General features: G+C 41.5%; 1 protein-coding gene across 4 annotated transcripts in view; it reads left to right on the plus strand.

The window, feature by feature from the left end:
- LOC117036621 (uncharacterized) overlaps window positions 1-22,925 on the plus strand; it is a 36,284-nt gene extending 13,359 nt beyond the window's left edge. For 2 of the 4 annotated variants that reach the window (XM_033131647.1, XM_033131650.1), the window contains 4 exons: window positions 4,935-5,030; window positions 13,454-13,589; window positions 19,234-19,340; window positions 21,131-21,516. In XM_033131647.1, the coding sequence (XP_032987538.1) occupies window positions 4,935-5,030; window positions 13,454-13,589; window positions 19,234-19,340; window positions 21,131-21,354 (563 nt within the window). In that variant the 3' untranslated portion in view covers window positions 21,355-21,516. Of the gene's footprint in view, window positions 1-4,934; window positions 5,031-13,453; window positions 13,590-19,233; window positions 19,341-21,130; window positions 21,517-21,699 lie in introns of those variants that run through there. The other 2 variants (XM_033131649.1, XM_033131648.1) reach the window with 2 other exon arrangements.
- The last annotated feature ends 1,179 nt before the right edge of the window (window positions 22,926-24,104 follow it).

Below are 24,104 nucleotides of genomic sequence, written 5' to 3' on the forward strand. Positions count from 1 at the left end.
CTCCTCTATAAAAGGCCTATCATTTGTTTTAATGGATCTCAAGTACACATATTCATGACACATTTTAAAGCTGACTACTTTCAATCATTGGTAACAGTAAACCATAGCAGGTGGTTAATAGTACAGACTTAGAGTCAGTCCTGGGTTCAAATCCTACTCCAGCTGTGCATGATTTTGGGCAAATTGTCCAATTGATCTAACTTCAGTCTTCAGCTGCTAAGTAAACATAATGGTAACTACCGTGTTTCCCTAAAAATAAGACCCGGTCTTATATTAATTTTTGCTCTAAAAGACGCATTAGGGCGTATTTGCAGGGGATGTCTTATTTTTTTCATGTACAACAGTCTACATTTATTCAAATACAGTCATGTCATCTTCTTCTGGAACATCGTCATAAAGTACTAAATGTGTCCGTCTGTCTGACGATCTTAAGAGGGTTTATTTTCGGGGTAGGTCTTATTTTCGGGGAAACACGGTACTCCGTAGCATTTAGTGAGGATTAAGTAATACAACGTAAAGCCGTCAGCCCGATGCCTTACACATAATAAGTACTTGAGGATGTTAATTATCATTGTCACCATCCTCGTTATTATTATAGCAACAACAACAACCTTTTCCTAGGAGAGTAAAATCTTGAAGCCTGCTGGTGAACACAATCACTCTACTTGCTGGAAAAAAATTAAGATAAAAAGCTCAAATCTAACATACAGCATGGTGACTGTAGTTAACAATACTGTATTGCATATTTGAAAGTTACTAAGAGAGTAGATCTTAAAGGTTCTCATCACAAGAAAAAAAATTGTTGACTGTGTAGTTATGGATATTAACTAGATTTATTGTGGTGATTATTTCACAATATATACGTATGGTGAATCATTACATCATACACCGAAAACTAATATAATGTTCTATGTTAATTATATCTCAATTTAAAAATTGAGATATATTATTTACTGACTTGCTCTGTAACAGAAAGAGCTGAGGTCAAGGCTACTTTGTGGAAATGAATGCAAAGAGCTTGTAATGAACAGATTTGTAAATGCAATGGTTATCCCCATTTAGGAACTTTCAGGTATCAGAGTTATATAAGTTATTTGTTGAATTTGATAATTCAGTCAATCCAATAAATATAGAAAAGAAAGCTGGAAAACAATGTTTACTATCAAATATTACTTTCCTTCTGCTAGTTTTACCAACATTCCTGTCAAAAGCCACAATCCTATTTATGAAGCCCTATATTATAACTCTGAGATCTAAATAACTAAGTGAATCTGTGATTTTTGAAGAAATCATTGGAAATATAAAAGCACCGTCTCAAGGGACTTTTGTGTGGCAGGCAGGGACAGGTGTGAGAGGTGTGGGATTAGAAAGGTAAAGAAGTGACAGGGGTGTGGGGAAGAAACGTGAAGTTCTCCTACTCTGGTTATTCCAAGTGGTTTCTGCTGAAAGGGACATTAAGGCTTCCTCTTAAGGGTTCTGGATTTGTTTTCCCTGGGAGCCAAAAAGCCAGGGTCAGAGCTGACCACAGAGAGTGACTGTCCTGTCATTCTTCGCAGCAGCCTTGGACAGGGTGCAGACTGCTCCAGCTGGGCCATGCCCTGCGGTCAGTGGTCAGCATACAGAGAACCTCTTTTAAGTTCCTCTCATTATTGAGGATCTCAGCAACAATAACAAAACCCACAGCAAGTACAATTCTAGGTTCTTCTCTTCCTCTAAGGCTAACTATGACACCCAACAACCTGTGCTTTAGCTCATCTGTCAGAGCCCTGGAGCTGCCCTGCTCCCTGTCCCTTACAACGCTTGTCTTGAAACAAATGTGCTATAGACTATTGTACCCCGTGCCCTGCCCCCCAAATTCATATGTTGAAGTCCTAATCCCCAAGGTGGTGGTATTAGGAGTTGATTTGGTCATGAGGGCAGAGCCCTACTAAATGGGATTAGTGCCCTTATGAAAGAGACCCCAGGGAGCTCCCTCACCCTTCTGCCGTGTGAGATTATAGCAAGAAGACAGCCATCTATGATCAGGAAGCGGGCTCTCATCAGACACTGAATCTGCTGATGCCTGGATCTTAGACTTCCCAGCCTTCAGAACCGTGAGGAATAACTGTTGTTTCTAAGCCATTCACTCAGTCTATGACGTTTTATTATAGCAGCCCAAATACATTCAGACGCAGAGTATATGAGAGGGAATGGATAATTTTAAACATACATCCAGATTCTCAGCTTCTGTAAGGACTCAATACCTGTCATCGTTAGGCACAATCATCGTTTTACTTTGTCAAAGAAAGGCGCACTTCTCTCCCACCCAGTATCTGAGCAGAGTGTCTTCCCTAACATGTAAAAACAAAGAGTCAATTCAAAATATTAATGTAAGTGTTAAGAAAGTGAATGACTCTAATAACTCAGTGGCAACCCATTTTTTACACATCAGGTGGCTTCTGATTTTCACTTTTCTCATAACTGAAGGAAGAGATAATCAAGTTATCAAGTGACAGGTCATTAAAAATCTTTTTTTTTTTTTTTGATCGACCAACCACCATGTGATTTTTAGCTTCAAACTCAGGAATTCACAGAACTGAATAATAGTTAAATTTGAGCTGTAGATGAAAAACAATTTATTATAAGTATGTCCCATGCAATATTTGAAATATAATATTAAAATAATTATTCTTTGTTTACCTGACATTGAAATGGAATGGGGTGTCCTCTATTGGAGACGGGGGCAAGAGAGGTTACATTTGGCAATTCTATTCCATTTCCATTTGTATGAACAAGATTTCCCAGCATTTATAACTATCACAATGAAAATAGAAATAGTACTGATGTTGAAGTCTACCTCATTTTAGCAGTAATATTCTTTAAAGAATATATGAATTAATTATAAAAACAAGTAAATAAAACAGCACCATCCATCTCACTGAAAGAGTTGTTCAATAAATTTTTATTTTTGTACTTAATTAGAATTTATCAAAATGTGTAGAATACATATCTTGTATGAATCAACCATATACTTCTAAAAATTGATTAATAACTGCAGAAGATATTTTTAATACTTAATAACTGCAGAAGATATTTTTAATACTTTAGGGCCTTATGATCCCAAGAAATTTTTAAAATTTAAATATTGGTAAATGTAGTATTTTATTACAGAGAAGTATTACAGGATGAGCTATAAAAGACTTTCAAATACAAAATTCTGCAGAGTAAGTAGAATGGAAATACAAGTAAAATCACTAGAAGAAAAAGGAATAATGGAAAATTTTCGGTCACTAAAGAAGAATCAGCTCATATTTTGGGTTATTTGGGATTTTTTAAATGGAAGATGGTGGGAATCAAATTGCTTGAAATTTACATTCCATTTGATACGCTTAAGAGAATGGTATAACGGATTTTATTTTTAAAATGTCAATATTTGCCATATGCTAGTGATCTCATCCTTTGAAATTTTAAAATATGTGATAAACAAATTTAGGTACCAACCTCAAAATGTGCATGATATAGCTTTTCAATATTCCTCTAGGATATATGAGAGCAAAAATATTTTGAGACCACTGCTTTGTAAGGCCCAAATGTTTGGTTTTCTCTCCTGTTCTGTGCATTACTCCCCGGCCTTCCTGCCAGTCAGGCAGAGTCAGTTTCTGTTGCTGGCAAAGAGGCATGAATGCCTCACAATCCAATGACCACTTCGTTTTCTTAATTACTTGTGTAAAATGCAATCTTAGTAATGATGCTCCTTCCTTCTTTCATTTAGTGTGTGTGTGTGTGTGTGTGTGTGTGTGTGTGTGTGTGTACTTGTGTGTCTCCTAATAGGTACCCAGTACTGTTCCTGGTGCTTGAGAGACATTAGTGCATAAAACAAAGATCCCTGTCCCTGAGGAGGGGGCTGGGAATGCAGTGTGCTTAAGGGTGTGTGTATGGGGGTAGGGCGCGTCAGACAATTTTAAAAGGCATGACACATACATACGTGTTATAGTTTATTACAAGTAACTGCTCTGGAGAAAGATAGGCAAGTTTGGGTCTCCAGGGGAGGAAGCTGGATGGGGTGTGATTTCAAATAGATGGTTGAGTGTAAGCCTTCTTGAAAATATAGGGTTTGTGTCCAGACACAGTTGGTAAGGGAGTGAGTTTGCGGATAAATGGGAATAGCATTCCAGACAGAGGGAACAGCCTGCACCAAGACCCCAGGGAATAGCAAGAAGCACATAGAGAGATAACAGGGATAAGGGTGGGAGGGGATGTTCAAGGGCCTTGTTAGCTAGGAAGAAGCAGAGGACTTAGGACTTAGGTTTGAGAAAGACCCCTCAATCTGTGTGACAAGGTGGGGTGGGGGCAGGAGGCCTGTTGGGAGGCTGCTGTCATCCAGGTGAGAGGTGGTGGTGAGAGGTGAGAGGTGTCTATCCAGGTGACACTAGGGTAGTAGCAGAGGAAGTCAGGTTCTACATCTATATCATTTCCTGACAGATGGGATGTGGGGTACAAAAAAAAAGAAGGGTCCAGAATGACTCCAAAGAGATAATACATACAGATATATATATATATATATATATATATATATATATATATATATAGACATGCCAGCAATTGTTCCTCTCTGTTACATGCTCACTAATCTCAGATATTTGAAGCCACTTTCATAGGAGGCAGCTATGGAATGTAAAGAAGACTCTATGCAAGGCCTTGCAGGACGATTCTTGGGGCCCCGCTTGGTTGCTTGTTCTCCTCAAGTCTCAAGGAGAGAAACATGAAAAACATAGGACTGAACTTAAGTGAATGATTTTAACAATGAGTAAGATAATTCTCTCTTATGAGAACTATCTCTCCCCTAAGTGTACATAAAATTAAGGCAATAGTGAATATAAAAGTGTGTCAAAAAACCATTCATGAAACTTTGAACAGGCTTTTTTTTTTTTTAATCTTTTTTTTTTTATATACAGCCAGACAGAGAGGAAGTTCAACTTTGAACCAGATGACAAAGTCTTCTGGAGCTGTAACAGTGAAAACTACTTTAGGGAAAAAGAAGAGAAAAAAAGGTATTTTTGTGATGTTTCTACTATTCCACCCACTTCCTTTATTCTGTAAATCACTTCCTCCTTTAATGGGCTCTGGGTTCCCACTACTAAAGTAATTACCCCAAACAGAAAAATTCAAGTGGAAAAAAAGACTCAGTGTTTTACGACTTCATTTAAACCAGGGGTGTCCAAACTGCAGCCCGCAGGCCAACTGCAGCCGTGATCCATTGTTTATTGGCCCGCAGCAAATTCCAAAAATATATTTAGTTTACTTAAATGAACCAGGTGAGGCAATACGTACTTCAGCTCGAGTGAGTGGCCCGGCTGTTTGTGTATTTTACCACATATGGCCCTTGGTGAAAACTGTTGAAAAAGTTTGGACACCCCTGATTTAAACCCAATACAGAACAGCTTAGCCACGTCCACCAGGGGAATGCATCTTTGGCACATTTGGCAAGGCCAAAAAACAAGTATGGAGTCTAGGCTGGTTTGAGAATATAGCTGCAATAAACAACCAGCAGGACGTGATAAATTCAGCTTGGAGACTTCTCTCCTGTGTTCATCACTTAGAATCAGAAACTGAGTCACTCAGAGGGAATTTTAAGAAATCACCAGCTCCACAACCTCTGAGCAGAAGTAAACTAAAGGAGAAGCCATACAAGTACTGAAGGCTCTCAGCTAAGTCTGAGGGAACCAGGATTCCGTCCCCAGCACCTGCATCTTACCAGTGTCCTGCCCATCAAGGAGTTGGTGCTCACAACTTCCTCAATTCCACTCCTGCTTTAACGTTGTGAAGTTACAAAGAGACAGACAGCACAAGACGGTCCCTGGGTGTATCGTGAACAGTGTTTGGAAGCTCTTTAGGGAGGCTAAACTAAATTTGTGTTTTTTTGTTTTCATCCATTGGATTTTGGTTTTGTTTTTGTTTTTCTGTACAGTTAGTATGTGGAAGGTGACAGTCCCTTGTAATGAAGCTCGTCATCCTTTGGCTTTCTCTTCCTCAATTTTAATCTGTTTTTGTGTGGTCTTTTTCCTGTACTTGGATGATCCTCACATCTTTTCTGTGAAATCTTACTAAATTAGAAAAATATAAATTCATAGGATCTATAAAGCCAAATGAAAAGGTAAAGTGAGAAAATTTATCAGACCCTGTGTCCGTTGCGTGATGTACATATAGTCTTTCCACTGGAGAGTGCTAGTAGATTTTGGAAACATTTGTTAAAAGGAAAAAGGAGAAGAAGAAACGTTTTAGGTTATCATTTATTTTCGACAGTTACCGATTAGGAATATTTTCAACCAAAAATCCCTTTGGAGGAGTTGGGATATTTTCAACCAAAAATCCTGTGGGGATGAGGGTGATCAGTGTCTCCAAGACAGATGGCCCCACAGAGGACAGTTGTACACTGGGCCAGATGCCACCTGAGAGAAGAACGACTACAGGGTCCCTGAGTCTAACTCTGCATCTAGACTTAAGAGGTGATAAGGACAGAGGCTGCGTGTCTGCATCATGCCATGCAGTCAACTTGCCTTTGCAGAAAGGCCAAAAGGCCAAAAGCTATCTGGAAACGTCAAGGCTTGTCAAGGCTGGAGAGAGGCTCTGACTACTTCTACTTGTTGGAACGTCCTGATTTAAAAAGAAAAAAAAATTTTTCAAATTAATTAATGGCAAAGAAGTTTTTAAAAAATTACATGATATTTGGAATCTTTACAAGTGAACGCTCCTAACACACGTAAAAACACAGAGAATGCAGGCATAACCTCATTAGGCTGTGACACCGGAGTCTGAATGTGAGGCCCTTTGAGAATGGCTTCTCCTGTGTTCCCCCCACCAAGTCCCCCACACCCCACCCCTATGTAGACTCTGGTGATACTAAACCCTCATAAAAGGTAGGTACGTAGTTTGAAGGAAAAATAAAAAGAGAGCAATACAATTATTCAAACTTCAGCTTTTAAATAATAGCTGTGTTGAGGCCCAGGTCACAAGACTACCTTTTAGATACTGAAACTTGGCATGAAAGTACCAGACTTGCTTCTTTTGACCTTTGTGAGCTGTCTGTTCTCTCCCACCAGGACCCCAGAAGAGTCCAGTATCATAATTTTTCCAGGGAAGAGGTTAGAGGCTTTGAAGAACTGCAGGCTGCCTGTGGTCATTCTTTGAGTCAATACTGATGAAATAAACTGTCCTCCGGGCCATTTGGAGCTGGTGTTAAAGGCTGTAGCGAGGGATATCCTTGGTCCCTGCCCCGAGGAGCTCACCTTCCTGTACTGTAGCTGTGGTAACAGAGAATGGTTATCAAGGCCCAGCTCTGTGTGGGGCACAGGTGTGCGCCTGCCTTTTAGGAGCACATTAGTTTCCTAGGGCTGCCATCACAAAGTTCCACAGACTGAGTGGCTTAAACAACAGAAATACATTGTCTCACGGTTCTAGAGCCTGGAAGTCAAGATCAAGATGTTGGCAGGGATGGAAGTTCTGAGGGAGAATCTGTTCCGTGCCTCTCTCCTGTGAATTTTGGGAGAAGACAAAATTCAGCTCATAACAAGGGACCCAGAATGTAGTTTAGAAACAGGATACATACTTAGGGAACAAATAACCACGCAGACAGCATCTGCCAAGGACCAAACATGGACGCTGGGCTGAGAGAAGGGCATTCTCCCCTAGATACGGAATCAGGGAGAAGTTCTTTGTAAATGAGCTTAGGAACTGACCTGATGTAGAAAGAAAAAAAGGATTCACATGAAGGAGTGAAGTGAGGAAGAGAGGCCTTGACAACACAAGCCACAGCCCACAAGTTTCATTGGAACAAGAAGATAGGGGAGGGTGACCTGGCAGGAGGAGTGCGTCACATTGAGGAGAACTTCACGTGTCGGCTAAGCGTCTGGACTAATCCAGTAGACAATGGGAGCCATTAAAGTCTTTTACCACCCAAGGAATCCTGTGCCTCAGATCAACGGAAATAACTTTGTATCCAATATATATGTTTATTTTATAGCTTCTCATCAGAGCAGACTATTTTCATGCTTTCCAGAGTTCACAAAGCAAGTTTAAAAACAGTTTCCCACCTTGGGCCATTACTTTCAAAGTCATAAGGTGTTTGGTTGGGGGTGAGTTTGGTCTGTGGTAGAAGTGTTCCACTTGTTTGAAAATAAAGAGCCAGATTGAGCTGATAACCCATCAACCTCCTGAGCGAGGAGTCCAGATGGTTTCCATTTGGCCTCAACTGAAAACAGACAACTACTTTTACACTTGCCCCTTTGTGGACAGGAGGCTTTTGGTCTGCTGCTTGGAAAGTTGAACTCAATACTGTACGAGTCAAAACCCCCATTCAGAAGCCTGATGCCCCTTGTTATTCCTCTCCAAGTGTGTACTCACAAGAACTGGACAGCTTTACATTTTGTAGTCATTTAAAAGTTATTAGAAGAGGCAAAGTAACCCATTTCTAGGCTTACGGAAGAAGCTAGACGTCTGTTTGTCCAAACCAGTCCTGCCTCAAAGCACCACTGAACAACAAGAATCATTAGATCAGTGGTTCTCAAACTTGAGTGGCATCGGAGGCATGTGGAGGGCTTATAAACACACCGATTGCTGTGCCCACCCCCCCAAAGTTCTGAATCAGTAATTCTGAGGGTAAGGCTGGAAAATTTGCATTTCTATCAAGTTTCCATGTGACGCTGATGCTGTCAGTCTAGGGTCTCACTGCTTTAGACTTGAAAGAAAATCAGATCGCCTACTCTGATTTATTTTGCTCAGTGAAGAAAATCCAAGGGCAAAGTGAGGCTCCTAGATGCCTCTGCTCTGCCATGGAAATTGCAGAACAAACAGGGCCCAGGCCCATTTCTGTTTCGGCTTCTCTGTCCCTTCCAGATCCAGTCTGGCCCCTTCTCAGCCCCATGGCTCGGTACCAGGGCTCTATGGTAACTGGAGATCTTGGGCCTGGAAGGTGATCAGTGCTCACGTGAGTGACGTCTGGCTTGACCTATGCCTAGTCACAAGCCCGTCAGGTCCATAAAGAGCCAGAAGATGGCCAAAGATTGGAAGGCACTGAAAGGCCATCGGAATAGTCATCTGCTGATAAGTTATCTCCCTCGAGCCGCATCAGCAGTTTTGCCATGTCACCTCAAGGCCCCAAAACTTCCTGAAACACCCAGCAAAGACTCAGGGGTGTCCGATCCCCTAAGCCTGCTCTGTTTCACGGCCCAAGCCCCACACCATAGCTTCCAGGGATGTCCTAATTCTCAAGGATTTAGGACTGGGGGGCCAGAATATGGCTTAAACTTGTACAGGCAGCAAAGCTTGGGCTTGATCAGCCACTTCCTACAGCCGCTATGTCGCCTTCCTCCAAATAAGGCATCAGTGCTTATAGCCACAGTCCATAGGAATGCTGGCAGCATTCAGGAACACAAAGGTCAAGTTCAAAAGTCAAGATGTTGCCTTCAAAACAGCTTTATTAGTTCCAAATCAGGAAATTACTGATTACAATCCTGAAATTATTTTTACGTGGGATTTTATCCTGGGGTGATAGCTAAACAATAGAGGCAGGGTCCAAGGTCTGAGGTGTGAATCATCCAACACTAATTACACTTTACTTCCTTAAGACTTACGATCAAGCAAACAGAATTTATGTTCTAGTTTATTAACCTCTAGTAATTACACAGGAAATCACACATGCTCCTTGTTGGTGGAAAGAAGCTATTTTAAATGAGTTAAAAAAAAAAAAATCAACCTTAAGAAGAGGTCCTACCAGGACATGGCATCCACAAATGAACATTTAAGTAGTGGTTAAGCAAAATAGTCTGATGCCCACCAGAATGTGTGATGCCCACCTGTTCTGGTGGTCCCAGAAAAGGCCATAGAGTGAGGGAGAAGATGAGGTACCTTGTCTGGGGAGCTTCTGGTTCCATGAAAATGTACACTTGACCTTTGGGTGCTGGCCCACATGGGAAAAAGAGCTCCGTCTGGAAGGAGTGAGAAGAGATTCATCAACTGGAAAAGAGAGGGCATTCTAGGCAAAGGGACCCACAAGAGAGAAGGCTCGGTGGGTGCAAGTGCCTGGAGCGTTCAGCCTATGGGAATCGAGATGTCCACCACAGAGTGGTCACTGGGAAAATGACTGGAGACGTTGCTGAAAACGCCAGTGGACCCGCATGGCCAAAAGCTGTGGCTACTGTTGAGGAGTTAGACTTTCTCCTGTGTGTAAAGGGGGTGTCATGATGCTTTTGAAGCAAGAGCACTGGATTTTTAAAAAGAACCTCAGGCAGCGGTGCAGAATACATTTTAGAGAGAGGGCTATCTGGATGTGGAAGATGAGTTTGGAGGCCTTTACAACAGTTCAGACAAGAGAGGATAACGTGCAGAGCTGAGCCTTCAGTAATGGAAAGATATAATCTAGATACATTTAAGAGAGAGAATTGACAGCACCTACCATAGTAGTCGGTTCAATGAGGGTGGTAAGAAAGATTCTGAAGTCAAGGATAATTAGGGTCCTGGCAGTTAACTAAAGAGCAAGTGGGAGAAGCACAGGTTGGGTGAGTCCATACTGGATCTGTGGGCTCGCTTCCAGGGGAGACGAGCAGTTGTCAGAAACATGTCTGTATCTGATCCTCAGGGGTCCCGTGGCAGAAGGGGAGACACCATATCCACAGAGTTCCCCACCAGGTTGCCCCATCCCAGTGTTTCAGTGACTTACAAAATCCAGAAATGAAACTGGGAAACGAGGCAGGAATATTTGCTGTGTGCTAACTGCCTCTGCAACCGTTATTCCACCGTGCTTCCCAGTCGATCTTCACCAGACATCTAGGAGATGAGTATTATGAACTCTGTTTTAGCAACAAAGAAATTTAGGTTCAGAGAAGTTACTGAAGTTACTGGGGGGTCACACAACATTTTTCAGAGAGAGGTTTTAAGCCCAGAGTTTCTGCTCGTTTTACTACACCACCCTGCTGCCTCTTAAGCCCACATGGCACTGCTAAGTTCTCTGAGACAGAGGGGGGTCAATTAAAGTGATCGTTGTTAGTGAGCTTGTTTTTGTTTTAAAGTAAAGAAATGTAAGATTAGGTCAAAATAGGTTGGGGTGAATACAGCTGGGGTGAATCAAATATTACCCAGGGTTGAGCATGGACTCACACTTACTCTGAGGAATTTGTTTTCCATTCAGACAAAAGAATTTGGTTCTGCTTGAACTTTGGTTCAAGGCCCGGAAAAGGAAATCCCTGTACTAGGCAGCATCAGCCTCCCTGCCCTCTCCCAAGGCACTGTGACTCAGGAGAGGTTGAAACTCCGGAGAGTGTTTTAGATTGGCCCTTTCCAAACTGGTTATGTTTCATGGAAGAAGATGACATTGTACCTTCCTTACCACCAATGGAGGCAGATTTGGATTGTTTTTCCTACGGGGATGCAAGTTGGGCCAGGCCAGTCACAGGCCTGGAAGCACCTTTTCTCTCCAGTGGCACACGTTAGCGCCATACTGGCTAAGCGGGGGGTATAGACTGGCTGAGATCCTTCCTTTCCTTTGCAAAGATGAGCAGCTGCTCAGGAATGCGGCCTTTGGCGTTGGCCCCACCAGCCTCATGTTTCATTACTACTGCTTGTTGGCGTGCCAGAAGGGGGCAAAAAGAAATGAGTGCCACATGCTATCGGTATCCACATCATTAATCATTCTGAGCAGTGAACGTAACTTTTCAAAAGCACTTATATTTGCGAAGAGATTCTATAAATAGAAAAGTCAGGTTCTATTCGTGTTTGTGAGTGGTCTCACGGCATTATTAGCTACACTGTACTTGGGAAAACAATGAACAGTGAGATAAAAGTCCCTACAATATGACTGCACTCTACACTCTTTTATTCATTGATTTGTTCATTTATTCAACAAACAGTCATTAACACCTACAACGTGCGAGATACTGTTCTAATATTTTAGCCCTGTTGTATTTTTCGTAATGCCTGTCATTTGCTATCACCCCCATGTCCTGGATGTAAGGACAAATGAAATTTGGACAAGTTAGGCTTCTCCCCAATAAAACTAAAGGATGGGCTCGTTTTCATACCTCCAACTGTGTTTTGGAGGAAAAGAAATCTTGTCACTTTCATTCAACAATCCAGCAGATCAGATTCATATTCAAAGAAACCAACTGAATATTTTTTTAAAGCATACTTAAAAAACAACAACAACTGGCAAACTAGAATGGCCCAATGTCCATATTTATCACCTCTCCCTGACATGAAAATCAGTTCTCTTTCCTGGCTTGAAAATTTATACTTAATTATTATCGACTCTTCTCTCTTTCTTGCTTCTCCTACACACTACTTAGCATTCACTTCATGTCAGCTTCATAAGGGCAGGGAGTTCTGTCTCCTGTTTCTTTGGGTTCCCAGCACCTAGAAGAGTGCCTGGCACATAATTGGAACTCAAAAATATTTGTCGAATGCTGGATGAAGTCAAGTACAAGAGTCCTGGCTAGCTCTGGGGTTAGGTTCCCAAGTCAGCATGTTCGGCAAAATTAGCGTATAGCTAAATGAACCTTTCAAATCCCTTAAATTGCCTGCACCGTATAATGTGTAGATATATTATCTCTAAGTCTCACCGAGTTTCTTTCCCGGCTTCAGAACAGATCATTGTTTTTCAGTTGAGCCCCAAAATGAAGTAGTTGGCTGAGGGTTAAGGGGTCATGTTGCCCACAAACCATATCACTTCGAACAGTTGGAGGCCCCGGGAAGCAACCTGGCTTTGGGACTGGAGCGTCAGATCTCCCATCTCACACTTCCTGAGTGGATGAGCCGGCATTACATCCATGGCTATTCCTTGTTCTCCCTCCCTTGCCTATTTTTTTTCTTTGTCAAACTCCTAAACTTGAACTGATACAAATTAAATGTGTCCATGGTGCCACTCCACAGGACTGACCCCGAACTTTATGAAAGCTGGATAGACAGACAAGGGAGAGCCAGACTCCAGCACCACTGACCTCAGTCGTGAAGTCTATGAAGGCAGGGTGGTTCTTTCTCCTTCCAATTTGTCCCTCTGGAACTCAAAAAAACAAAACAAAACAAAAAAAATGACAACTTTACAGGCTCCTTTAAAGGGCTAAAACCCTATTCAAGGACTATCACTTCCCCAGGATCAGCAGACAACTCATTCATCTTCTACCAAGAAATTTCTAGAGCCATTGATTTTCCCTTTAGCCAAAGTAAGGCAGTGATCTACACCTGCAATGAGATTTCCTTTCACACAAAATAATTTGGGGCTTGCTGTTGTAAAGAATAAAGGATGTACTGAGTATTTTTAAAAAGGAGTTCTTAAATTACATGTATTTCCTTGACTATATTACAAAATGCATCTGCTCACACAAGTGAAATACATAAGTATGATTAAAAAAAATAAAATCAATTTAGCTGGTGTTAAACAGGGGAGTTATTGTCTACAAATAATAAAATCACTCCAATTTTCTTGTAGGAGTCAAGAGAAAAATTAAGGGTTTGACAGAAGCGGGTCCTTGGTTAGTGAAATTGTATTTGGCAGATAATGGCATAGATGGAAAAGGAAAAGAAGGAGAAAATGGTTTGTTGGAATTCATTCAAATTTTAACATGGTGAGTAGAAAATTAAGAGGTTTTATTTGTTCACCTAAAACTAGGTGCTTGACTTAAATCATGGAGACAATGATTTATTTGTTTATTTTTTTTGGAGACAATGATTTAATTGCAGCTTGTTAATAGTTCAAGTGTGGTTTTTCAGCTCTGAGACAGTCTTGGTACGTGATCTTAAGGAAAGGCCTAAAATCATAGAAATGGCATGGCAGACAGTGGTTTGTGAGCCCACAAAGGAGTATCAAAGACCTCACTAGAAACCCGTTTTAAGGAGTTGGTAACTAAGGAAAGACGGGAGGTATGACCTCCAGATTTTTCTCCCCTAAAGTCACAGTATAATATAAAATGTAAGCAACATAACCTGAGGAAAAATGGGAGTCTCCTCAAGCCTGAACACTCTTTCAGGGGAATTGGGTGGGGCAGGTTCCCAGTGAGTCAGCAGGGCGGAACACCAGAGCTCACCAGACCAATCAGATTCAGATTTGGCCGGAGGGGGCGGGCTCAACACAGGAAAGATGGCGGCTGCTTGCTGGCTGCTGGAGAGCAGAACCCCACACAATGCCGACTGACCTCCAGCCTTCACCTGGAAGCCACACACCTCAGGCTGCACCCCCATATGCTTCTGACATCCCCCCGAGTCACCGTCCCTCCAAGGTGAGTGCCTGCGAGCAAGTGAATCTGTGCGCGGTCCTTTAAGAGGTCATTTGGCTTTCTTGCAGCCTTCCATCCCACCCGGAGGAATGGGAGATGTTGTTTCACAGCCAGATGTTGTGGGGACTCCTTTTTTTGGCACCTGTACTCCAGGCTGGGGAAGCTGGTGGGGGCTGGGGTCCCTCACTCCTCCAAGGGGAACCGCTGCCTGAGAGATCCCTCCTGATTCTCATCCACCACACACAGGTGTGGGGCCTGTTCAGCGTCTCCACCCCTCCTACCAGTCTCTCTGTGGCTTCTTCTTCATGTCCTTAGTTATAAAACTTCTGTTCAGCTAGACTCAGATGGTTCTCCAGGTTGACTGTTCCATAATTTAGTTATAATTTTAATGTGTTCATGGATGGAAGCAGTGTGTATCTCCTCCTGCCATCTTGGATCTCCCCAAACTAAAAATAACCATGAGCTATATCTTTATATATTTTTTTTTAGTGGTTGCTCTAGTATTTACACTATTCATTTTAACTTATCACAATCTACCTTCAAATAATATAATACTTCCCTTATAGCATAACAACCTTACAACAGGACACTTCCTTTCCCTCCCATCCTTTGTGCTATTGTTGTCTTTTATTTTACTTTTACAAATGTTATAAATCCCAGGATACATTATTATCATGTTTGTTTTAAGCAATTAATTATTTTTTAAATAAGGGAGGAAGTCTTTTAAAGTTATTCACATATTTACTATTTCCAGTGTTCTTCGTTCCTTTCAATGCATCCACGTTTTGATCTAGTATCCTTCTGTCTGAAGGACTTATTTATACATTTCTTATGGTCCTAATCTGCTGGTGATGAATTCTCTAAGCTTTTATATGTTTAAAAAGTCTTTTTTCTCTTCATTTTTAAAGATTTCTTTTTTTCTGGATATCGAATTCTTGGTTGACGTTTACTTTTAAGATGTCGCTGCACTGTCTTATGCTTGCATTGTTTCTGAAGAGAGGTCTACTGTCACTTTTATCTTTGCTCTTTTGGACATAATTTGTCTTTTTTCTCTGGCTGTTTTTATGAGTTTCTCTTTATTACTCTAGTGACCTAACCCACTTGAACTCATAAAGACAGCTTAGTGCAAATGTAACATCCATGGTCTTTGTATCATTCTTCGATTCTGGGCCTTTCTCAGCCTCACTCCATCTCCTTGGTGGTTGGTGACTTTCTGATATGACTTGTTCAGTGAGCTGCATGCTCACCTCAAGGTTAGCTCCTTTCCCCATTTTCACCTTTGCAGATCCAATACTCACTTCCCTTCTGTACCTATCTGCCATGCTGACAGGTTAGTGCCCAGGAAGTAGAAGCACCATCTTCAAAACCCCACCTCACCCTGGCAAGCCCAGTTCTGGGCCAGATGTAGAACAAGTTGGACGATGACCAAACAGGCTCCAGGAGCACTTCAGGGAACGGATTTATGGCTTCTCACCTTTTATCATTGAGGGTCCTGATTATCCACAAAGGAGGAGCTTAGTGGATAGATGGGGAGGTAAAGGATTTATCTGGAGGCCTGCTAGTAAAGTCAGCTTTTTATCTTTATGTTGGGGTAAAATTTGGTAATGGAGATTATAGGGCACTAACTACCTGCCTACCCGCTGGCCCTATTTACCTTTGGTACCACATGGGTCTATCCTCGCCTGCAGATTAGCTAGTCCAGGGACAAGGGATATCATGCCTTTGGTTTGTGATGAGGTCTTACCTAGCTCTGCTGTTTAAGTCTACCCCTAAAGCCAGTATCAGTGGCTTCTTTGAGCCTAAGGCAGGAGCTAAATGCTGGTTTGCATGCAGGAACCTTACTAGTTACTCTTCTCATGAACCAGGCCTCCCAGAATGATGACTATCCCTTCTGGGATAGATGAATCCCAGAAGGATTCATCTATCAATGGCCTATGGGGCTGACAGAACAGTACAATTACTTAAGACTGACTCTTTGTCAGATTTTGCTTTCTGCTCTGCCACACTAAACATGATAGCGGAACTGGCTACAAAATTTGTGGGCACCCCGTGCAAATGGAATCTCATGGTCCTTGTTCAAATATTATTAAGAATCTGATGATAGCAGAGCACTAAACCAAGTGAGGAGCCCTTCTGAGCATGGGGTCTGTGCAACAGCTGGTTTTGTGTGACAGGGTACATAACTACCACTAATAATGTGCACTAGTGCCAGCAATTTCATTCCCATGTTTTTTTAGTTCTGACACTAAATACTTAAAACTTCTTGTTCTCTTTTTGAAATTTAAGAATTGAGAACTATTGGAGATTAAAACATTTTCTTGAGCCAGGCCTGTGGCTCAGGTGGTTGGACCACCGTGCTCCTAATGAGGTCACCGGTTCAATTGTCACATGGGCCAGTGAACTTCACCCTCTACAGCTAAAATTGTGAACAACAGCTCTCCCTGGAGCTGGGCTGCCCTGAGCAGCCAGAGGTTGGCATGAGCTGCTATGGGCTGCTGTATGCTGCTGCGGGCAGCTGTGTGCTGCCATGGGCTACTGTGTGCCTCCATGAGCAGCTGATGGCCAGCGTGAGTGGCCGGCAGCCAGTGTGAGCTGCTGTGAACTGCCCTGGGCTGCTGTGGGCTGTTGTGTGCCTCCATGAGCGGCCGATGGCCAGCGTGAGTGGCCAGCCGTCAGTGTGAGTGGCCAGCAGCCAGTGTGAGCTGCTGTGTGCTGCCATGGGCTGCTGTGTGCTGCCGTGGGCTACCGTGTGCTGCCATGAGTGGCCAATGGCTAGCATGAGTGGCCAGCAGCCAGCGTGAGCTGCTCTTTGCTGCCATGGGCTGCTGTGTGCTGCTGTGAGCTACTGTGTGCTGCCATGAGTCGCCGATGGCCAGCGTGAGTGGCCCATAGCCAGTGTGAGCTGCTGTGTGCTGTGGTGGGCTGCTGTGGGCTGCTGTCTGTGCCGCCATGGTCAGCTGGTGGCTAGCATGAGTGGCTGGCAGCCAGCGTGAGCTGTCGTGAGCTGCTGTGAGCGACTGACTGCCTCAGCTGGGGAAGAGTGCAAGGCTCATGATACCAGCTTGGGCCAGGGAGCTGTGTCCTACACAACTAGCCTGAGAAACAACGGCTTGAACAGGACGGGGGAGGGGGAAGAAAGGGGAAAGAAAACCATTTTCTAGGTATATTTGAATCATACTTCATGGTTATTTTGAAGCAAACTGCCTGAGTTCACATCCCTGCACCATGATTTACTGGCAGTGTAACTTCTCTATATCTGTTTCCTCATTTGTAAAAATGGAGATAATAATAGTGTCAAACTCAAGAGATTGTTTTAGGGTTAAATGTATATAAGGTGCTAAATATAGTGCCTAGGGCTCCAGCTAACAACTTTATACAATTTAGAAAAAGAGCGCCTCTGAGCAGATGAATTAAAAGGGGCACCACCTCTGGCCAATGAGTTAGAGGAAGTTACCCCTTGCAGGTCTACATTTCAGGGCCCAGGACTTGGCAAGCAGAGCTTGGCTGGATTTCAGCCCCATCTAACCCTCGGAAGGCCCCTTGGTGCTGGGCACAAGAGCTTAAGCATGTTGGTGGTTATGATCACGTCTGATGCATACTGAATGCTGCGTAAAACCATACCTCATGCGAGGTGGTGTAGTGTAACGGTTAAATCCATGGCCTCTGAAATCAGACCTAGATGCAGAATTGTGGAGTTATGAAGTACGTCTTCAACACTCTCCGCCTTCTTTTTTGTGCACCCCTGCTTCCTCCTTGAGGCAAGCCTATTCTCACTCATCTTGTTTGAGGAATTGGACATAATCAGGCAGCTCAGAAAGCCAAAGCTAGTCAAGTCCTGATTAGACAAACAGTCCTGTTTCCTTGGGAGAGTACCTTTGAGAGGGAGAGTCTGGCAGGACCATTCAGCCTGGCCTTGAATTCTGGCTGCTGAATCAGTAAGAAATGTATACAAGAAAAAAGAGAATGGCCTTGTATTCACTACTGACCCTAACTGAAATTTCGTATCCCCAGCACATGGTAAGGGCTCAAAATTGTTTTCTTCATAGTCATGATAATTTCTTTTAGAGCGGAGACCATGTGTTAAATTCCTTTTAATCCCTGCACTGTTAGGCACATAATATGCAGTTAGTAAGTATGCACTCAATATAATATAGTATTATTGGTATTATATTTTGCAAGATGCTTTCATTGGAACTGCTGCATTCTGTTTTCACCACAACCTTATGAAATACGTAGAATAGCCTTTTTCAGGCCAGTTTTACAAGTGAAGAAGGTGAGACCCATTAGAGAAGGTGGCCGCCCATGATCACATAGTTGACAAGAAATAGAAGCTGACCAGGAACCCAGGCTTCACCTAGATTCCATGTCCACTCACGACACCAGAAATTCCCAAAGACCAGTTGGCAGGCCAGTGCCAGGCTATAAAGGAATTTTCAATAGTCCTCAAAGAAATTAGAAAAATAAAGACAGGATATTCATTTCATAAAGCTAAACTTACTTGATTTAAGAAGCTGTTCTTTATTTTAAAAGTACTCCCTTCCTAATTTTATGTGAAAATATTTGTTCTTTTAATGTGAGAGTTGTTATTTATTTGACACACTAAAAGTTGCCAAACTGACCTTTGTCAATCCCCCTAGGGTTTTTGACATTTTACTGGTGTGTAAAATCCAAACGACTGGGAAGCCCTGACAATACTATACCAAATCTGTTGAATAAATAGCGAATTGAAGATTTAAGGCAACTAAAAATCCTTATCCTACCAACTTACTCAGGACAGGCATCCAAATTAGACATTAAATTGCGGGGTGGGGGCGGGAATGGATTTGGGATGTCTCCAATTTCAAACTGGGTCAGTGCATCATGTTTGGAAGTGGGGGTGGGAGAGGGTAAAAAGGACCTAAAAAGAAAGATCACACTCCAAAATAACTGGATTGAGTTTCTCTGAGTAACAATACTTGGGACAACGCTGTTTTGTTTTGTCATTTTCTTTGGTCAGCCTGATCAAGTACTCTGCCCACTTAAGGGAAATTGACCTTGGAAATAATGTCCTGGGAGAAATGGCTGCTGATAACATACTTGAAGCACTGAGAGCCAGGAAGACAGGTAAGTGTTTTCAATTTGTGTTTCCCTCCACCTGTCCATGTGTATGTATTTCTAAATGCTGTACTACTCACACCAGCTGGTGTCCTACAATTCAACTCAATTCTGACACTATCTACCCAGAGATAGCACCAGATTCCACAGCTTAAGGGCTCAGTCCCACAAGACTGCCCTCTATTTCAGGTGCCAATTGCAAGTCCAGGCTGTCTGTCACCTGTACTTCTGACTGACCACCTCCTTTGGTTCAATTAATTTGCTAGAGGGGCTCACAGGACTCAGGAAACCAGTCTACTCACTAGATGACCGGTTTATTGCAAAGGATATTAAAGGATACAAATCGATAGCCAGATGAAGAGAAACATAGGATGAGATCCCAAACAAAAGAGCTTCTGTCCTCATGGAGTTTGGGTCATGCACTGTGGCACGCAGAAGCATTCTGGCTCCCCAACCTGGAAGCTCTCTGAACCCCATCCTTTTGGGTTTTTATGTAGGCTTTATTACATAGGCATCATTGATTAAATCATTGGCTGTTGGTGATTGATTCGTACTCCAGCCCTTCTTTCCTCCCCAGAAATCAGAGGACTGAAATTTCCAACCCTCTATTCATGGTTGGTTCCTTTGGCAACCAGCGCCCAACTTTAAGGCTTTTCCAAAAGTCACTTCATTAACATAAACTCAGTAGTGATTGAAAGGGGCTTGTTATGAATAACAAGACATCATTTCACCTTTATGGCTCTGAAGCAGTTTCAGGAACTGAGGACAAGAAACTAATTATAACATTGCTCTTATCACTAAGGAAATTCCAAGACTTTTGGGAGCTGTGAGCCCAGAATCGTGGACTAAGACCAAATATATACAAGAAATATATTTTGATCATCTGAATGATGAAGTATATCTGTCTCATAAATCACAATGTCACAGGCCTTTATAGGAAAATCAGTGAGAACTCTTGGTTTCATGTGATACAAAACCAACTCAAACTGATTTAAGTACAAAAAGAAATCTGTTGACTCATATAACTATGAGTAAAAGTCCAGGGGTGGTTCTAGCTGTAGTTCCAGCTGGAGTTAGGGCTTCAAATAATGCTGCGTATCTCCATCTTCTGGAAGGTCTTCTTCTGTGTTGACTTTATTCTCAGTCACATTCTTCCCACACAGTGCCAAGCATTAGCTAGAAGTTTACATTCTGCCAGTTTAATCTCAAGAAAGAGCCTTTCCCGTTATTTCACTGGACCATCATGAGTCGCATGCACACCTGTTAACCAATCACTGTGCCAGGGAGGAAAAATACACTTAAGTGGCCACCTCTGGGTTATGTGCTCACCCCTGGAGGGCAGGGGAGTGGAAGCCCAAAGGAAACTCAAGATTCTATTCCAGAAAGCAGCTAACATGGAAGCTCAACAAGCAAACACAAGAGAGAGCCACTAAAGATGAAGAGCTGATGAATGACAAGATCAGAATTTTGCATTCAGATGACTACTCTGGAAGTAGAGTCCAGGATGGATTTGGGGTTGGGGAAATCCGGGGTGAGGAAGACCAGTTAGAAGGCCGCCATCATTCAGGCAGTGGGAGTGGATAAGAAAGGACTAATGCAAGAACTTATTACAGAGATAGATTAATTGTTATGAATCCTTCACATAAAGAAGAAGTAAAGAAAGGGTACTAAGTGAGAGGAAGGTTGCCCAGTTGATAAGAATGTGAGAGACTGCTCCTCTCAGAAGCCTAAGACCCGGTCTATTGGATGGAGTTGTGAGATGTCCTACCCACTTACTGTTACGTTCTCCCCCTTCTCAGGTAACCGCCCAGTCTTAAAAATTACAGTCACTCCTCAGATCTCCTCAGACACCTTCAGATCTATTTGGAAAAATAGCAAGAAATCTAATGTTACTCATAAAAAGAAGAAAAAGGTACGTTTTTGGATGTTCGTGCCCGAGTCACATCTACCAGGGAGCGCTGTATGGAGCGTAGGCACTGCGCTGGGTGGGGTGGACCGTGCAGCCGGCAGATTTTGCACTTGATAAAATCATGAGAATTTTGGCTCTCGGTTCCAGTCCCCTAAACCATCGTTCCATTCTGTTGGATGATGGTTGCACAAAGGGACAAGTAGTAAGGAAGCAAGATAGTTCCTTCCAGTATCAGTGCAAACACTGCCTCCTCTCTTTAACTCTCCCCCACACACCCCAGGCTACCCATATCATGGTTCCTGTTAGCTTACAGTGGGCCTGCAATGGTGAGTTTACCTAAAGTCTTTATGAAGCATGTGCTACCTCTTAAGGGGTAATGATTTACATATGTTTACTCTCTATTGTATGAAGTTGAACTTTTTTTTTTTAATTTATGATTTCCTGTTCATTATTTCACAGGCTAAAACCTGAGTATGGATGTTATCTATTTCCATGGCCAGACATGCCTAGGAAGATATTGCTTGTTCTATAATAAAATTTTTCACTATAACCAGGCCCCTTTCAAGTTCTAAATTTTAACAAGACTATTTTATGAAACTTCCAAGTAGTGTTAATCCTATATCATGCTTGTCATTCTCTAAAATGTGGGTTTCACAAGTAAGCCTTAGTAAAAATAAGTGGAATTCCTCTTGGGGGCTCCTTCTCTTGTGCATATGAAATTTATAATTTGAAGAAAGTCATGATCTTTATCTAAGAAAGAAAGAAAGAATCTGCTTTCATAAATACATCTATAGTTGGGAACAATAGGAATGTTTGGAAATAATAACCACTTTCTAAAAGACAACATCCCCCAAAATGGCGATCTTACCCAAATGAGGAAACTTCTAATCATTTTACCTCGAATGAAGATGTCAGAAAGCTCCATGGGAAATGTAAGAGGTGTTGTTGATCAGTGTATGGATTATAAATTGGATTAGTTGCATTGTATGTGCTGTGACAATATGGTGCATAGGAAAGTATGGGCCAGGAATTAGATAAGTCAGAATTCTCTGTGGAAACATGCTGCTTTCCATGTGTCTGACCTTGAGCAAGTCAGATAACCTCACTGTGCCTCAGTTTCTCCTTATGTAAGATACAGATAAGAATAGCACCTTTCTCATTTGGTGAGCATTGAATGAGGTGACACAGGTCAAGCTTTCTAGGACAATACCTATTTCATAGTACATGCTTAAAAATAAATGTTAGTGGCTACTATTATAGCTGTTATTATTGATGTTAAAGTTGAGTGATTCCAGTTATTTCACTTAGAACAGCTGAACAGGGAAAATACAAAAGAAAAGAAAAAAGACTTAAGACCTTTTTATTATGTTAAAAAAAAAACCCTGTCATTTATTCTATGTACAAATTCTGGCAGGTTCGTGGAACCAAACTCCCTAGAAGTGGGGATGGGTATAGTAAATTATGTCCACTTCTGAGGATCTTAACATCTAGTTAGCAAGCCAAGATCCTCATACATTAAAAGTAAACAACAATAGAGCTTAAGAGTTAAAATAATATACCGTATTTTGCCGTGTATAATGTGCTCCCATGTATAACATGCAACTACATTTTTGGCCCAAAGTATCAGGGGGGAAAATCTTTCATTTTAATTTTTTAATTCAAATTTTTATCTGTTTACATTTAGGTACTTGCTTTTTGTATTATAAAGGAATTTTAGCATTTAGTTTTTAACATATTATGGTACAAGAAATTTTATGTAACAAATAATCACAAAACACAAGAACAGATACAAGGTACAAGAAATTTTATGTACTGGTAACAAATTTACGGTATTTATACATTATAGAAGGCCAAGAACTCTTTATTGTTGCAAGTTTGTTGTAAATTCAACAAAACTGATGATCCTGTTCCAGGGTATTATTTTGCACATGGGTATCATTATTGATTTACAGAGTTACACTTTTAACTCATAAGCATAAATAAAAGAATTAAAACCATTTATTTAAATACGGAATTAGTATTACCCATGTATAATGCGCACCCTTATTTTTCCCTCACAAATTTGGGCAAAAAAGTGTGCATTATACACGACAAAATATGGTAACTTATCTATAGAATTTATATATCCAATGTGTGTGGCTTCCTTAGAAATTGTTACTGCTTAAAAAATAAAATAAAAAATATCTTTTTTGAAATTTTCTACTAACATCTGCTGGGTGGGAATATAAAGTCTGTGTGTCTCTTTAAAGATCTTTTGGCAATGTCTATCAAAATGAAAACCACAGAGCTTTTGACCCAGGCATTTTACTTCCAGAAATTTATATTACAGATGTAGTCTCACACGTGTGCAAGGAAATATGTATAGAGATGTTCACTGCAGCACTGTTTATTAAACATTGAAAACAACTAAATGTCTCTCAAAGGGTTCTCAGTGAAATAAGTCACAGAAAATGTATGTGTTGGAATACTATACAGCTGTTAAAAAGAACAATGTGGATATGTAAGTGCTTATCTGTAAAAATGTCCTAATAATACTATTAAACAAAAAAAGCAGGTTAGAGACTAGCATATATGAAAAATTCATATTAAAGACAACTGATATAATATGAGCCAGAAATTCCAATTCTGGGTATACGTCCAAAAGAATTGAAAACAAGATCATGAAGAGATATTTGTACAGCTGCGTTTGTACAGCATTATTCCCAGTAATCAAACAGTAGAAGCAACCCAAATGTCCATTGGCACATGAGTGGATAAGCAAAATGTGCCATATTAACACAATGGAATATTATTCAGCCTTAAAATGGAAGGAAATCCTTCCTACAATATGGGTGAACCTTGAGGACATTATGCTAAGTGAAATA

This window comes from Rhinolophus ferrumequinum, chromosome 17 (genome assembly GCF_004115265.2).
Source record: "Rhinolophus ferrumequinum isolate MPI-CBG mRhiFer1 chromosome 17, mRhiFer1_v1.p, whole genome shotgun sequence".
NCBI classification, from domain to species: Eukaryota; Metazoa; Chordata; class Mammalia; order Chiroptera; family Rhinolophidae; genus Rhinolophus; species Rhinolophus ferrumequinum.